This window comes from Oculina patagonica, chromosome 11, assembly GCF_052425735.1.
Source record: "Oculina patagonica isolate OP01 chromosome 11, crgOcupat, whole genome shotgun sequence".
In the NCBI taxonomy this organism is placed as follows: domain Eukaryota; kingdom Metazoa; phylum Cnidaria; class Anthozoa; order Scleractinia; family Oculinidae; genus Oculina; species Oculina patagonica.
Window position 1 is genome coordinate 8,646,311 of NC_135768.1, and position 18,524 is coordinate 8,664,834.

General features: G+C 37.3%; 1 protein-coding gene and 1 pseudogene across 2 annotated transcripts in view; both read left to right on the forward strand.

The window, feature by feature from the left end:
• Positions 1 to 18,524, forward strand: part of LOC144631070 (uncharacterized) — a 125,777-nt pseudogene that overhangs the window by 60,000 nt on the left and 47,253 nt on the right. The gene's annotated exons all lie outside the window — the stretch shown is intronic.
• Positions 13,214 to 17,536, forward strand: LOC144631049 (uncharacterized). The gene is made up of 2 exons (XM_078489422.1): positions 13,214 to 13,240; positions 14,423 to 17,536. The coding sequence occupies exon 2, from the start codon at positions 14,434 to 14,436 to the stop codon at positions 17,509 to 17,511; it is 3,078 nt and encodes a 1,025-aa protein (XP_078345548.1). The 5' UTR covers positions 13,214 to 13,240; positions 14,423 to 14,433; the 3' UTR covers positions 17,512 to 17,536.

Sequence of the window (18,524 nt, forward strand, 5' to 3'; positions counted from 1 at the left end):
TTATTTGTTCTCCTTTAGTGATTATTTCAAGCTGTTACCATTTTATTGAGTGAAATAGTTAAAAATCATGTCTCCGATACTGCAAGATGAAATTGAGCAAAATTAGACCATAATAAGAGTTTTAAATTATAATAAAACATTAGCCTCGTTTTCATGCAGGGGGAGAATTTTATACCCTTAAAAAATCCTATAAAGCTACTCTTTCGTTATTGCTATCAGCTCAATTTCGAAAGTACTTCGAATGAACTTTAAGCTGATACCACTCACAATTTGTCCCTTTGAGTGGTAATAAAATCTGCTCGGGCCCATGGACTATTTGTGTCTTGACAAGTTTCAAGGGCTAAGTTAAGGCACGTTTTCAGTAATTTTAGCGCTTTTGCGAGCGGAAATTTGCATTGAGTATTACAAGCACATCTTGTCACAAACAGAGATATTACTAAGTAAGCAAACACCTAAACATGAATGAAAAAAAAAAACTGAGATTGTTTCTTAATTTTTTTATGTCTTAAGGAGCCGAACCAAATTTCATGTATTTTTAATTAATTTCCATTACTTACCAAGAACAAAAAGCCGTGAAAGCGGTCATGTCATTACTTTAATTAGGAGGGGAAGTCGAATGGAGACTATCACTTTAGATGTTGACTTTGGGTGACGTAAGATGTTGACATTTTTTGTTGATTCAAGCATCGCGTGATTTCAAGTCATTCAAGTTGTAGACAGTTGAGAATGTGGGCAGATTATATGACGCACGGACATTACTTCGCTTTTAGTTTCGAGTTGGTTTGCAGTTGGATTCAGAAAATTAACAAACGAACGAACAGAATTTCAAAGAGTCAAGAGTTTCCTCCGATTTAACGCAGGGCGATTGTAAGTACGTACAAAATATATCTGTAGTTATCTTTGCAAATAGATTTTTGTGTGTAAATTTTAGAACGTGTGTGAGGCAACGCGAGTGAGGCAACTGACATAATACGTCGCAGTGTACAAACTCACTAGATCTTTTATGTTTCTTGATTGAGAACGAGAAATCTGAAGTCCTTGCATGAAATCTTAAGTTGCCGTACTAAAAACGGATTTACATGTGGAAAGAACATTGACTTTAAACAACAAACTGACAATTGCAAATATAAGCGACGGTCGATAGCGGAACTTTTATATCGCCCTTCCTACAACTTTCGCTGATTTCTACAGCAAACAAATTGAAGAATACTTCAACATTGTACCTCACTATACTAACGTTTTACTAAAATTTTAGGAAAACAGCAGATGAAAGCACCATTAATGATCATAACTAATAGCTTAGCTCTAGCCCTGTTGAGAACATACAAATTATCCTTTCTGGTTACGATTATAATAGCAGTTGAGAGAATTTGCCACTGTGTCAATGCATTTTCCTTTTTGGTGATGTAAAAATGTAAACTATACAAATGTAAAGTTCCAGACAGCCAGTTTACAGGCGTGCTACGAAACAAAGGAAACAAATAAATAACATAGTACAAAAATCCCAAATGACAGGAGGCAATATACAAAGCTTGACCGAGGATTCGAACTCAGGACGACCGAAAACAAATCCAGCTAGATCATTTCGTTAGATCTTCTGAGCTGCTTGCTGATTTTGTATTGTTGTTTTGAGGAGAAATTAGGTTTGAAAAATGTTAAGTTAAAGATGATAAAAAAAATAATAACAATCTACTTTAGAGCACGACGAAATAATTTATGTTAGGCATGAGAGCACCGGACACGAGCTCTTATCGAACTGCAAATTCCATCTCAAGTCATACAAATTTTTGTTTACTTTAAAAGTACATGAAGCAATAGAAAACAAACCACAATTTTGGCTAAAAAAGAAAGGGAAATCGATTGAAGTCGATGTGACAGGATGTTAAATTTAGAGAAGGGAAATTCTAGACCTTTTAATTGCCCCCGCAGGGTTTTGGCCCAGAGGCCAAAACCCGAGGAGGCATCATTGTAATCCGCTCGAATATATAGTATATACTGGGAAAAATCTCGATTTGATCAATTTTTGCCCGCAAATAGTCTCGGGAGTTGTAAAATGCCGACAAGCTGAAAGCCCGCAAGTAGGTATCGGGAGTTGTAAAATGCCGACATACGGTGATTGGTCAATGATGACGCAAGTAAACGATGATTGGGTAATGATGACAGCCCAAGCATGAGCACGTGCACGGATGACAACAAGTAAACAAACGAAGCTTGTAAAGGTTGATTGCAGTTGGGCAGAATTTTGAAAAAGATAATTTGAGGTTTTATTCGAGGCCTATTCATTTCACAATGTCTAAAAGCCGAAAGCAATGCAATTGTTGAAAAGACTTCGCGATAATTAACTAAGTAACTCGCAGAGAAGTAAGAAAATCCACATTTTTTACATCTGAGTGGCCGAAGAAGAAATATGTCTAGGAACACGTACGAACATATCAAGCCATATCTTCAAATTTGTCTGCGATTTACGATAAGCAAGCCTTAGTCCAAAACCGCGATTTACCAAGCGCAAACTACTTGAATGGAGAAAAGCCTTGATCAGTCTATCTCCGGACGAGATTTACAAGAAATTTAAAAAAGACTCGCGGCAGGCGAAACCGGAAACCAGAAGCGAGTGACTTTTAGAAAGTCAAGCGTTTTCATTGTCAAAGGTGAGAAATTCTTTCGGTATCCTTTCCTTTTAAAAAGTTGATCGTTGTCATGAAGCGTGATTTACGATAAGAAAGCCTTTGTCCAACTGACCGTGATTTACCAGGCACAAACTACTTGAATGGAGAAAACTTTAAAAGTCTTGATCGGTCCACTTCCGGACGAAATTTTAATTTTACAAGATGATATGCGGCATCAAGAAAAGAAATTCAAAAGAGATCTCGAGATGCATTGTGATTATTTAAGAGGAGATTTGTAGAAGAATCCGACAACGTCCGGTAATGCTATGAAAAATTGTTCGCTTATCCTTTGCATGAAGGTAGTCCTTATTAAAACTAAAAACGTTATGTTGTTTTTTTCTTCAAATATTTTTATTTTTCTGAGAAAAACGAAATTTTTTGATTTGACATCTAGACTCGTCTAGACTCGATTGAGAGGGTACAAATTGGGTTGAAAATTGACCATTTTCAATCGATTCGTATGTCAAAACCATCACGCGCAGAAAAAAATAAATACAACCGGTCTATTGCATGACTCTTCCTTGTCCAAATAAGCATAGTTTCAAGAGTTTTGGTTTAATCTAATTATTTTACGGTAAACAAAACCAGACTATTCTCACGCGAAATGAAAGTCGGTCGGTCAAAAGAATCGTCATTTTCACTATGTGCCTTGTCTCAGAATTCCTTGAGATAAATATATTTCAACTGTAGAAGGATGATACTTTCAAAATATTTAAAGTTTTGTCTGGGTAAATGATTAAGCACTTGTCAAAAAATTATTCAAAATCGTACAAAAACGACACAAATCACGCAAGCTTTCGAATGCGTGACCAAAAGTATTACCACCGTATTTGTTCTTTAAATCAATTTAGTCGTAACACTAGCAATACCAAGGCATAAATCATAATAAATATGTTCACCTTTGCTTGATTATGATATCCTGTCCCATGCAATACGTTTTTTCCTGTCATTTCTTCAATGGCTTCCCGTTCAGTTCGCATGCCGCTTGTCGAATCCGTCTGCGACTGGTGAATTTGAAGCAACCACCGATACGAGTTTAACCAAATATGTATCGTCATGATTAACAAGCCCTTTTTGTGTTACTTGATTAAGCCATATTTCAGGTTATAGCCGGCAAAGCGTTTTCGATAAGCAACTTTGCAGTGCCTGTTGGCGCCGTTATTATTCCAAGTTAAGTATAAATTTGCATACTTTCGAGACAAGCGTGACAGTTTTTTATACTTAGGGGGTGGGGTGAGGAAGGGTCTTAAATTTTTAGATGAATCAATGGTTTGAAAACGTTTGGGGATGAATTGTCACAAACTCGTATTTGCTACGTGATTTACTTTACTTATAAGTTCTGCTTTCGCTCAAAATCAAAGAGAGAAAAACCGTAAAAGTATTGACAAAAAGCCGCTGTCAGGAAAAAGTGTTGTAATCTATTAAAGTTAGACTTTCTAAAAGTCGTTTGCTTCTCGTTTCCGGTTTGGTGGTAGTCTATAATCTACTAATTGCTGGTTGCTCCTTCTATAAAAACCATATAATTCAGTTATGTACTTCGTTATTCTCCAAAACAACAAAGTAAAATAATTGACCTTGTGTGTGCGAGAATTCACGTTGTTTACTTTTAGGAGACGAGACTAATGTAATTTACTAAACTCGATTATAGATGTTTGAATGATTTCTTTTTTCTCACGAACCATTTGTGGAGCAACCGGCACAACACAGTCCCCATAAAGTGCTTTTTCCTTCAGTTGTCTGGTGAACTGTTGGAAACTCCATATGTTCTCGCTGCACTTGGTGTCTCATGGAAGTTTCTTGTTCTTTTAAAACGATAGTTGGCAGTCCTTGCTCGTATGATCGACGCGATTTTACTATCTGTCCCTTTCATCGATCCGAGCTTGGAATTGGATGGCGAAAAAGTTCCAGTACATGCAAAGTTCCTCACGAGATTGCTTATCACAGTAAAGGGAAGACTTCTAAAGGGGATAGAGATGTAGGAAGAGAAATATCAAATGTCATATTCCAGAAAACTGGTATCCTTGTTCCCGTGGGATCAGGTTTGACGTTGTGAAATTCTTTTACATCCCCATGTAAAATACGGTATTAGTTTGTGACAATTCATCCCCAAACGTTTTCAAACATTTGATTCATCTAAAAATTTAAGACCCTTCCTCACCCCACCCCCTAAGTATAAAAAACTGTCACGCTTGTCTCGAAAGTATACAAATTTATACTTAACTTGGAATAATAACGGGGCCAACAGGCACTGCAAAGTGGCTTATCGAAAACGCTTTGCCGGCTATAACCTGAAATATGGCTTAATCAAGTAACACAAAAAGGGCTTGTTAATCATGACGATACATATTTGGTTAAACTCGTATCGGTGGTTGCTTCAAATTCACCAGTCGCAGACGGATTCGACAAGCGGCATGCGAACTGAACGGGAAGCCATTGAAGAAATGACAGGAAAAAACGTATTGCATGGGACAGGATATCATACTCAAGCAAAGGTGAACATATTTATTATGATTTATGCCTTGGTATTGCTAGTGTTACGACTAAATTGATTTAAAGAACAAATACGGTGGTAATACTTTTGGTCACGCATTCGAAAGCTTGCGTGATTTGTGTCGTTTTTGTACGATTTTGAATAATTTTTTGACAAGTGCTTAATCATTTACCCAGACAAAACTTTAAATATTTTGAAAGTATCATCCTTCTACAGTTGAAATATATTTATCTCAAGGAATTCTGAGACAAGGCACATAGTGAAAATGACGATTCTTTTGACCGACCGACTTTCATTTCGCGTGAGAATAGTCTGGTTTTGTTTACCGTAAAATAATTAGATTAAACCAAAACTCTTGAAACTATGCTTATTTGGACAAGGAAGAGTCATGCAATAGACCGGTTGTATTTATTTTTTTCTGCGCGTGATGGTTTTGACATACGAATCGATTGAAAATGGTCAATTTTCAACCCAATTTGTACCCTCTCAATCGAGTCTAGACGAGTCTAGATGTCAAATCGAAAATTTCGTTTTTCTCAGAAAAATAAAACTATTTGAAGAAAAAAACAACATAACGTTTTTAGTTTTAATAAGGACTACCTTCATGCAGAAGATGAGCGAAATCCCTGTATTTTAAGAATTGCCGCAAAAAACAATTTTTGTTCGATTCTTCTACAAACTTGCTCTTAAAACTCGCGGCAGGCGTTTGCTTTGACAGAGGTAAGAAATTCTTTCGACATCCTTTTCTTTCTAAAGATTGATCATTCTCATGTCATTCTTCATGCTCGGGCTCTCAGCCCATATATTTATAAAACAATTGGGCCGGCTCAAATGGTAATTTTAAAACGTTTTGCTGTTTCTAAAGTTTATCCTCGCTGAGATCAAGACTTTACCACAGTGAAGTGAGTTCGATTCGAGCCCGAAAAGCGGCCCATTCAAAGCGACGAAGTCGCAAAAACGAGCCACGCAAGTCGCGATAGGTCGACCGTCCCGGCATGTTAAATTAATAAAGACGACGGACTTTTTCTAAAGTCTAGCTTGAGTCTAGCTGAGATCCCCCACCACAGCAAAACATGACAAAATGATGTCAAGATGCTGTTGCGTTCTTGTAATTAAATGATTTACCGTATCATAATTAATAATCATCCAAAATAGAAAATTAATTTCCAATCAAATGTCTGAATTGTAGAAAAGGATGAACAGCAAAGAAAAACCGATAAACATCGTCGAAACTTCGGGGGCAACCTAGTGTCAGCTATTTCTAGTATATATTGTTTTTGTCTGGTGCTTACTTCGTGAGTACAAGTCATCCATTGTTCCAAATACCAGCAGATCAGATAACACTTCGCTTGCACAATCTTGTTTCGTTTTCATTTGTTCAGAGTGCAAAACTGATAAAATTATGCGCCACCGAGAAGAAACTTCACAGACATTTTGGACTTTTTATGTAGGTGTATCCGAAGTATGTGTAATAAGTTGTATGGTATGACATTACGCCAGCTAATTCATCGAAGAGATTCATCATGGCAACATTTTTTTATAACCATGCAACTGAAGACATTTCATTTCCAAGTTGATTTCGTCAGTTTATGTTGTACGTGCAATATTAGGATTTCATAATTGTCGAGACAGCAGCAAAAATGTAGAAATTTTCAAAAGTAATACGACTTTTTTAATTTTCACAAACATGTTTCGACGGTACATCCGTCATCGTCAGTGTGACGGTTATGAAAGTTTACAGTGATTTAAAACGTGCCTGTTACAAATCATACGTTACATTGCGTTGAAAAGCAATACGCTAGATAAATTTTGAAGTTAACGGAATTAAAAAGAAGCGCGCGCGCGTGCAGCTATAGGGAAAGCGTCAAATTGATGTGTTTGACCTGTTGATTAAGGTCCGGCTTTTCCCACTTGATGTACATAGACTCCTTAAGCTTAACCTGGTACTTGGTAGGTGCAGAGTCTAAGATCTTGAAGCAGTCTAAGTTACAAGAGCTACGGCATGACTCTGAAGTCTGCAAATGCTTATAAACGTGAGAGGTTCTGTCCGATGACAAGTGCTCGTGCACGCGCGTGGAGAAATGTCGGCTTGTTTCGCCAACGTAACAAGCATTACAGCTTGCACAAGAAAATTTGTACACGATGCGCGTACGGAGCCTGTCAGGGAGAGGATCTTTCACGTTAAACAAGTTCTTAATTTTAAAAGTAGAATAAACAAATTTGATGTCGATGGGTTTACAGAATCGATCGATTAGCTTGCGCACCCTTTGTTGTGCAACACCCGAAAAATGCCCGATTTCATAATTCTTATAACTGTTGAATATGCTGTTGTAGAAGATTTGTTATTCGCACTTACATCGAGAAGTTGAAAAACCCAAAAATATTTTGCAATTGCTCCCGGGAGTTGTTATCGTCTGCTGCAGTAGATCTTCAAAGGTGTGTGATGATGTGTTCTAAAATCCAACATATTGCATAGCAGTTTAGCCCAAACAATAACATGAACTAGTGCCGCATGGTTGTTGTTTAGCTTTAAAATTCATTTGCGTTTTACTTTTTACATTCCCCTTGTAGCACTGCCATTTAATCAACTTCAGTGACCAAGAAAAGAACTGCTAGCTCGAGCTAGTTTATATAAATACAATTAACTTAATATACTCAAAATGATGCCAAAGTGAAACCGTATTACACCCTAGCCTTAGAACAGGACGATTTTACTTTTCAGATTAAATTTACGTACAGTTTTAGCTAATTTTCAGTACAGGTCGGCAACGAATATATCGGGATGTTCAGAGGTAAAACGAGAGATCTTATGTTTTGAATTTTTAAAATACTGTATTAAGAGCAAGTTTGTAGAAGAATCGAACAAAAATTGTTTTTTGCGGCAATTTTTAAAATACAGGGATTTCGCTCATCTTCTGCATGAAGGTAGTCCTTATTAAAACTAAAAACGTTATGTTGTTTTTTTCTTCAAATAGTTTTATTTTTCTGAGAAAAACGAAATTTTCGATTTGACATCTAGACTCGTCTAGACTCGATTGAGAGGGTACAAATTGGGTTGAAAATTGACCATTTTCAATCGATTCGTATGTCAAAACCATCACGCGCAGAAAAAAATAAATACAACCGGTCTATTGCATGACTCTTCCTTGTCCAAATAAGCATAGTTTCAAGAGTTTTGGTTTAATCTAATTATTTTACGGTAAACAAAACCAGACTATTCTCACGCGAAATGAAAGTCGGTCGGTCAAAAGAATCGTCATTTTCACTATGTGCCTTGTCTCAGAATTCCTTGAGATAAATATATTTCAACTGTAGAAGGATGATACTTTCAAAATATTTAAAGTTTTGTCTGGGTAAATGATTAAGCACTTGTCAAAAAATTATTCAAAATCGTACAAAAACGACACAAATCACGCAAGCTTTCGAATGCGTGACCAAAAGTATTACCACCGTATTTGTTCTTTAAATCAATTTAGTCGCAACACTAGCAATACCAAGGCATAAATCATAATAAATATGTTCACCTTTGCTTGAGTATGATATCCTGTCCCATGCAATACGTTTTTTCCTGTCATTTCTTCAATGGCTTCCCGTTCAGTTCGCATGCCGCTTGTCGAATCCGTCTGCGACTGGTGAATTTGAAGCAACCACCGATACGAGTTTAACCAAATATGTATCGTCATGATTAACAAGCCCTTTTTGTGTTACTTGATTAAGCCATATTTCAGGTTATAGCCGGCAGAGCGTTTTCGATAAGCCACTTTGCAGTGCCTGTTGGCCCCGTTATTATTCCAAGTTAAGTATAAATTTGCATACTTTCGAGACAAGCGTGACAGTTTTTTTATACTTAGGGGGTGGGGTGAGGAAGGGTCCTAAATTTTTAGATGAATCAAATGTTTGAAAACGTTTGGGGATGAATTGTCACAAACTAATACCGTATTTTACATGGGGATGTAAAAGAATTTCACAACGTCAAACCTGACCCCACGGGAACAAGGATACCAGTTTTCTGGAATATGACATTTGATATTTCTCTTCCTACATCTCTATCCCCTTTAGAAGTCTTCCCTTTACTGTGATAAGCAATCTCGTGAGGAACTTTGCATGTACTGGAACTTTTTCGCCATCCAATTCCAAGCTCGGATCGATGAAAGGGACAGATAGTAAAATCGCGTCGATCATACGAGCAAGGACTGCCAACTATCGTTTTAAAAGAACAAGAAACTTCCATGAGACACCAAGTGCAGCGAGAACATATGGAGTTTCCAACAGTTCACCAGACAACTGAAGGAAAAAGCACTTTATGGGGACTGTGTTGTGCCGGTTGCTCCACAAATGGTTCGTGAGAAAAAAGAAATCATTCAAACATCTATAATCGAGTTTAGTAAATTACATTAGTCTCGTCTCCTAAAAGTAAACAACGTGAATTCTCGCACACACAAGGTCAATTATTTTACTTTGTTGTTTTGGAGAATAACGAAGTACATAACTGAATTATATGGTTTTTATAGAAGGAGCAACCAGCAATTAGTAGATTATAGACTACCACCAAACCGGAAACGAGAAGCAAACGACTTTTAGAAAGTCTAACTTTAATAGATTACAACACTTTTTCCTGACAGCGGCTTTTTGTCAATACTTTTACGGTTTTTCTCTCTTTGATTTTGAGCGTAAGCAGAACTTATAAGTAAAGTAAATCACGTAGCAAATACGAGTTTGTGACAATTCATCCCCAAACGTTTTCAAACCATTGATTCATCTAAAAATTTAAGACCCTTCCTCACCCCACCCCCTAAGTATAAAAAACTGTCACGCTTGTCTCGAAAGTATGCAAATTTATACTTAACTTGGAATAATAACGGGGCCAACAGGCACTGCAAAGTGGCTTATCGAAAACGCTCTGCCGGCTATAACCTGAAATATGGCTTAATCAAGTAACACAAAAAGGGCTTGTTAATCATGACGATACATATTTGGTTAAACTCGTATCGGTGGTTGCTTCAAATTCACCAGACGCAGACGGATTCGACAAGCGGCATGCGAACTGAACGGGAAGCCATTGAAGAAATGACAGGAAAAAACGTATTGCATGGGACAGGATATCATAATCAAGCAAAGGTGAACATATTTATTATGATTTATGCCTTGGTATTGCTAGTGTTACGACTAAATTGATTTAAAGAACAAATACGGTGGTAATACTTTTGGTCACGCATTCGAAAGCTTGCGTGATTTGTGTCGTTTTTGTACGATTTTGAATAATTTTTTGACAAGTGCTTAATCATTTACCCAGACAAAACTTTAAATATTTTGAAAGTATCATCCTTCTACAGTTGAAATATATTTATCTCAAGGAATTCTGAGATAAGGCACATAGTGAAAATGACGATTCTTTTGACCGACCGACTTTCATTTCGCGTGAGAATAGTCTGGTTTTGTTTACCGTAAAATAATTAGATTAAACCAAAACTCTTGAAACTATGCTTATTTGGACAAGGAAGAGTCATGCAATAGACCGGTTGTATTTATTTTTTTCTGCGCGTGATGGTTTTGACATACGAATCGATTGAAAATGGTCAATTTTCAACCCAATTTGTACCCTCTCAATCGAGTCTAGACGAGTCTAGATGTCAAATCAAAAAATTTCGTTTTTCTCAGAAAAATAAAAATATTTGAAGAAAAAAACAACATAACGTTTTTAGTTTTAATAAGGACTACCTTCATGCAAAGGATAAGCGAACAATTTTTCATAGCATTACCGGACGTTGTCGGATTCTTCTACAAATCTCCTCTTAAAAATTGATTTGCCTGTGGAAAGAGAATAAGTTCAGTAAATTGACATTTGATAGTCGAAGGGTAGATGCGGAACTCTGTGTAACAGGACTTCGGTCACACTTTTTTGGTGATTTCCGCAATAAACAAATTAAAGAAAACTCCAACATTTTACCCCACTACACTATCTCTTATTCTTAGTTACGAAAACAGCAGAGCAAAATAGTCCTATTGTGAACATGCAAATTCTCCTTACTGGTTTCCATGCATTTCTTAAAACAACAATGGAGAGAATTTGTCTTCGATGTCAATACATTTTAGCGCATTTTCCTTTTGATGATCATCCCTCACTTCTCCTGTGCTGGGTAAATTTGTATTGTTGTTTTGAAGAAATATCCGGCTTGATCACTGTAAGGTGTAAGATTGTAGAAAAATATCAATCGATTACAAACTAAAACACAGCGAAACATCTAGGACAATGTTTGTTTTGTCTGATAAAGTAGGCACCGGAAAAAACACAAAGTGAAACTAAACAATTTTTCCTTAAAGGCATACAATGTTTGCTAATTTTAAAGTATATAAAGCAATGGGAAGTAAATTGCAGTTTTTGCATATAAATGAAAGGGAAATCAGTTTCAGTCGATGTGCCAGGATTTTAAATTTAGTAAAGGGAATTTCTAGACCTCTGGCCGGTTGACCTTTCAATATCTTATTCCGTCTTGTGCTTGCTTCGTGATTACAAGCCATCCAGTGTTCCTAGAGTGAGCAGATCATTAACAGTTCGCTTGTACTGTCTCGGGTATCTACTTTTGTCTTCATTTGTTCAGATTGCAAAACTGACAAAATTGAAGGAGAAGAAACTACGAAGATTTTGGAAGTTTCACTTGTGTAGGTGTATATTAGAAAGATGTCTAATTGTCTAATCAGTTGTGTGGTACATTCAGAAAGACCAATGATTTTATTTGAGAAGGATCATGTGAGAAGATAAGATGTATTTGATTTCATATACAATCCACAGGTCTCCACCGTATTTTTCTGTTGAGATTTTAATTTTATCGCACAACTTTTGGTGATTTCCGAAGTAAACAAATTAAATAAACCTCCAGCATTTTATGACACTAGCTATCATTCATTATTAGTTTCGAAAACAGCAGAAACGCGTGCAAAATGTTAAAATTTCTTCTTTTAGTTCAGACATATGTGGACATGTAATTCTCCTTACTGGTTTCCATGCATTTCTTATAATAACAATTGAGAGAATTTGTCTTCGATGTCAATACATCTTAGGTCATTTTTCTTTGATGATCATTTCTCACTTCTCCTTTACTGCTTACTTGTTTTTGTATCGTTGTTTTGAAGAAAAATCGGGCTTGATCACTGTCAGGTGTAAGATTATGGGAAATATAAATCAATTATAAAGCAAAGCACAGCAAAACATGTAGGATAATGTTTATATTGTCTGAAAAAGAAGACAGCGGAAATAAACACATAGTGAAACGGAACAATTTCACCTTATACATAAAGCAATGAAAAGCAAATTGCAATTTTTGCAAATAATAAAGGAAAGAAAGGTCAATTTCGGTCGATGTGTCAGGATGTAAAATTTAGTTAAGGGAATTTCTAGACTTCTAGTTGACCTTTTAATATCTTATTCCGTCTCGTGCTTACTTCGTGATTACAAGCCATCCATTGTTTCTGAGCACATCATATAACACTTCGCTTGCACAGTCTACTTTCGTTTTCATTTGTTCAGAGTGCAAAGCTAACAAAGCTGTGCGCCACCGAGAAGAAACTACGACAGAAGATTTTGGATTTTTCATGTAGGTGTATATTAGAAGGGTGTCTAATTACTTGTGTGATACATTCAGAAAGACCAAAGATTTTATTTGTAAGGATCATGCGAGACGATCAGGCGTATTTGATTTCACATATTTTGGTAAAGTTAAATTTTCTGTGAAGATTGAAATTCTCTTACAGTTTGTCTGACAGAATTATTTTAATGTAATGTATATGAAATAATAATCGCTATTACGGTTTTTAAACAACAAATTCCTACCCGAGGGCACGGGACTGCTACAAAGGCAATTAAAACAGCCTTTAGAAATCGGCAGTGATCAGTTCTGCATGGGTAAAGACCAGCACAAGGAAATGGCACAACTAAGTTGACCCATTTAATACCGCTCCCGTCTGCGTTTGCTCTACTTGCACATTTTAATTTTCCTTTCCCTTTGTTTTATTTGCAGAGCTGTGCACCGCCGAGATGGACTTTACGTAGACCATGGAGTGTATCTGAATTGACCAGATCTTTAAGGTGAGTATAAGATGTGTTTAATCAACAGTAAAATTTCTAATTAGACTGAGGGGAGCCCAATTGGGTATCTAGCCTGTTCCAGTCGATTCATTTTTGGGGGAGCAAAGCGAGGAATGGCAAGTGAAAGAGAAGACAAGGATAAGTCGGCGAGAGAAGTTCTTTTGCCTCCTCGCCACTTCTTCCTCGCCTTTTTTCCACTCGGCGTTCTTTACGCTATTTTTCCAATTGTGCAGTTATCCCGCAAGGAGAACGGAGAGGGAGAAGTCTTGGCATTGGTACGCATTTAAATCCAGTTTAATTTTGCTGTCTAAATGTCCCACCTTGAGTCATTTGTAGATGGTGAAAGAGTCGCTAGAAATCATTGCAAATCTCACAGTTCTAGAATTTAAGTGGACTAAAATTGTTTAAGGCCGGTCCACATTATGGAAATTTATGGACAGATGATTACCGTCAGATTCCTCGAGGAGGAACTGTACATTTGTACATTTTTTTCACATCAATTTTGTCAGTGTGTGACTATCAAATATAGTTAACAACTATTCATAAATAAATGAATATAAATAAATAATATCCACCATAAGCCACTGACACTGAGATGAATAGTTGTTTTAGTTTATACTAAAACAGTGAGATAATATAATTTTTGCCGATAAGATACCCCGTTAACTAACAGGCGATTTATCAGCATGGCTCCCTTTTTTGTGTGAGGGAGGGAAGAGTTGAACGATTACCAAAATAAATTGTGGACCACGATGAAAAAGTAAAAAAAAAATCCTTCAAAAGCTAAAGTGAAACACCGTCCACGCTCAAAAATAAATTGGTCTGTCGCTAAATCTGTCTTTAGCTTGTGTCATACGATTCGTACAGCCGTTTGCGTGGCGTCCTATTTTTCATGACTCAAGTGCAATGAAAACAAGTCACGCAATTCCGACAGATATTTGTGTAGGGGTTTTTACATTTGGAATAACAATGCACCAAAAAATAAAAAGACAAATTGAAACAGGATCAAGACTGTGACTTACTGCTGACGTTACAGTCACGCCTTTTTGAACTGGTGATTGTGGTGGGATGTCGTTTCCCATTGTGTGGCTAACACACCATAGTCAAAAATCAAAAATACTCATTCTGTTAAACCAACTAACCAAACCACTTTCAAAAGCCTGATGTATATTTTCCCTGTAGGACTTTTCACAATGGAATACACATCAGAACAGTTAAACTGTTTTCGAATTTGTTACATCGCCTTCAACTTGGTGCCCAAAGGTCTACGAAAAATCTTCAAACAAGAATGGGATTTCCGTTACAAAGCAACGCTTGGAGAATGGAAAGACACACCAAAGAATGGTTTAGACTTTTACAACAACGAATCTCGAAAAAGTCGCTCAAAAAACGCGCGTCATCTCGCAACAATACAGAACGAAAACACGGCAAAGTGGGACTGTAGTTGTTTGTTTTTCGCAATCCTGTTCTCAGATAGCATTGGCACAACCGTTAGTGCAGCAATCAAGAAAGAAGTCGATGATCTTCGTCAGGTCCGAAATGACATTGCTCACATCAGTGAAGCCGACCTCACAGATGCTGAGTTCAAGAATTACGTTGGAAGAGTGTTGTCTGCGTTTAACGCTTTGAGTCTTCAAGTCAATGACATCGAGGAGGTTAAAAACCAGACGAGCTTTCCCACGGTTGAAGTTAACAATTTAAAGGTTCAGGCTGCAAATCTCCTAGTAGAATTGACAAATACGAAATCTGATTTACAAGTTACACAAGACACCATACAGAGCAAAGAGGAGCAGGTTCAATGTCTTACGCAAGAGATTAATTCCAAAGTGGAGTCTTTCTGTAATCTCACATTTAAACCATCTCACGAAATCATCAGACGTACAAATGACGTCACAAGGATTATGTCAAAAATGCAAGAACTTCAAGATGGAAGTAATGGAGCAGCCAGTACCATTTATTTGTCTGGAAATCCTGGGTGCGGCAAAACTCAAATTGCTCGTGAAATTGGACAAGAGCTCTTTACAAAGAGAATAAGCGACAGCAAAGGCTTAACATTTGTTGCAACCCTGAATGCAGAAACCCTTGAAACGCTAGCAGACTCGTATATCAGTCTGGCTAAACAATTAGGAATTACTGAATACACTTTAACTAACCTGACGACCTCGAAAGTAAACAGCCCCAAGGAAATAGTCCAGCATCTCCGTTGTTTAACCCTGCCAAAGATCAAACAGTTCTCAGAGTGGTTAATAATTGCTGATAACGTTGTTGACCTGTCCCTGGTTCGTAACTATCTGCCTCAGACTGCCAGTGAAGAATGTGGTCACGGCCAGGTGCTGATTACAACTCAAGACAGCATTGCAATCCCCACAAACGTTCCTCATACTTACCATGAGTCTCTTAGTGCAGGAATGCAGCCGGAGGACGCAGTAGCGCTATTGAAACGAGTTGCGCAAATTTCAAATGACGACCAAGTTCAAACGGTTGCTGAGGTTCTCGAGTATCAACCACTTGCCTTAGCAGCCGCTGCATTTTACGTACAAACTGTTGTGAGTTATGGCTCACCAAACTACAGTTGGACAAACTATATGGAAACATTTGTTCGTGATAAACATGAAGCAACAGAAGAACCGCTTTCTAAAGAGAATCCAGCATATTCAGAAACAATGACTACTGCAATTAAAATGGCAATAAATAGAGCTTTGGAAACCGATGAAGTTCTTCGCCAGCTATTATTCTTTCTTACGCTATGTGCTTTCGAATCTCTTCCAATTGAGGCAGCTGTTAACTTTGTCAAAAATGGCACTTCAGGACAGACAGAAGAATTAATCAGAGCAAAGATTTTAAAATCTTCCTTGATTACTTGTTCGTACAGTGGAGATGGCAAACCCGACTATTTAAGAGTGCATAACGTTGTTCATAAAGCACTCAAGGATATTGCAAAGCTGGATGTTGAAATCACAGAGAAAGTTGGGTGTATATCTGTAGCAATTCAGGTTTTTCACTACCTTATTGAATCAAGTTGTAATCGTTTGTATGAAAGTGGGCACATTTGCGTAATGCTCCGCAGAATTACAACCCATTGCAAAGCGTTGCATGAAATTCTTACGAATACATTCGTTATAAAAGATGTTTTGCTGAAGGAGTTAACACCTTTTATCACTCCAGACAAGGTTGTTTCGTGGCTTTGCTCAACTGCTTCTGTGTGCTGTGACCTTAGCAATCCATCAAATGCAAATCTTTTTTCCACATCAGCCTGTGATTTTGTTCAATACACGAGTAGCACAAGAGAGGGTGACATATTTAAAGCAATGATCTTTGAAGTGCACGGAAAAGCACTGTCATTGGCATGCCAGTATAAATTATCAATGTCGTACCACAAAAAGGCACTGGAAATACGAAAAACGATTTACGGCGAGCAACATGCTAAAGTAGCAAGAAGTTATAACAACTTGGGAAATGTTTATCGTCATCTCGGACAGTACAATGAGGCAAAAGAATATCACGAGAAGGCACTGGTCATCAAGAAAAAGATTTACGGCGAGGAAAATACAGATGTAGCAGCAAGTTATAACAACTTAGGAGTTGTTTATCGTAAACTCGGACAGTACAATGAAGCAAAAGAATATCACGAGAAGGGACTGGTCATCTACAAAAAGATTTACGGCGAGGAACATGCAGATGTAGCAGCAAGTTATAACAACTTGGGAGTTGTTTATCGTAAACTCGGACAGTACAATGGAGCAAAAGAATATCACGAGAAGGGAATGGTCATCAGGAAAAAGATTTACGGCGAAGAAGATGCAGATGTAGCAGCAAGTTATAACAACTTGGGAAATGTTTATCGTCATCTCGGACAGTACAATGAAGCAAAAGAATATCACGAGAAGGGACTGGTCATCAGGAAAAAGATTTACGGCTTGGAACATGCAGCTGTAGCAACCAGTTATAACGACTTGGGACTTGTTTGTCGTGATCTCGGACAGAACAATGAAGCAAAAGAATATCACGAGAATGGACTGGTCATCAAGAAAAAGATTTATGGCGAGGAACACGCAGCTGTAGCAAGAAGTTATAACAACTTGGGACTTATTTATAAAGATCTCGGACAGTACAATGAAGCGAAAGAATACCTCGAGAAGGGACTGGTCATCAGGAAAAAGATTTATGGCGAGGAACATCCTCTAGTTGCCGCAAATCACCGCAAATTAAAAACTGTTGATATTCACCTTAAGCAGCGTAACCACTCGAGGACGAATTGTGTTTTGTTATAAAAAGTTTATATCGCGAGCGTGATGAGAGAGATCAATGAAATCAATGGTGCCTGTTAGAATACGAAGGTTTACTTATAATTTATTTTGTATTTATAATTTGCATGCAGTAAACTTTGATCTTAGAAACTTGGAAGAAACACATTTTTAAAAGAAATAGTTTACACTCAGAATTGTTTTTTTTTTCTATCCCCCGAGAACCGCTTTGCTTATTAGTTTCATGTAGTTACCGACAAAATTCATATAGATATAAAACATATTATTATATAAGAGTTGTACTTATACCTAATCGTACCTTTTGGGTACGTTTCGGCGGCATATCAGGCGAGTTTGGTCGAGCCATGGTTCGTATTTTGGCGAGACCAAACGAGCCTGATATGCCACCGAAGCATACCAAAAAGGTACGATTGGGTATTTACCGTAACCAAATTCAGAATTTAGCGACAAAATTTGGGAACTCCGACTCTATTGTTTCAGTCTGAATGTTTCAGTACTGGTCGGCAAACATCGCGTAATTGGCAAGCGCGCTCAAGTTTAGTTTTGGCGGGAAAGGTTTTACTTCTTCTTCGACCGGTAAACACTAGCTAATCTTAAATTACGAGATTCTGCTTTATTGGTAAAACCTCTTTTCAATTCATCATACGTTAACACTACTTTACTTGAAAGTATCCATGTTATCGTTGCATATCAGGTCAGTGACTTGATATCGTTGGATATCAGGACAGTAGATTGCGCTTCTGATTGGCTACTTGCGAATTATTTTGGGTACGGTAAAATCAGTAATTTTCCAGTTGTTTCTAGTCATATTACCAAAATCAAATCAACAAGGAACAAACTTTTAACAATAATGGCCAATTGTTTACGTTTTCCTCATGGAAAAAAAAAATTACGATTATGCGCCCTAAGCGCTTTTTAAATTTTTCGAGGTCGCTTATTCGAGGCTGGGCGCTTATTCAAATAAATACGGTAGTTTCATATTTTGAAAATATTTAGGGGATGGGTGGAAATGCATGTAG

Bases quoted from the DNA above. Each gene is read 5' to 3' on its own strand.
- LOC144631049 (XM_078489422.1), top strand. From the start codon at position 14,434: ATGGAATACACATCAGAACAGTTAAACTGTTTTCGAATTTGTTACATC.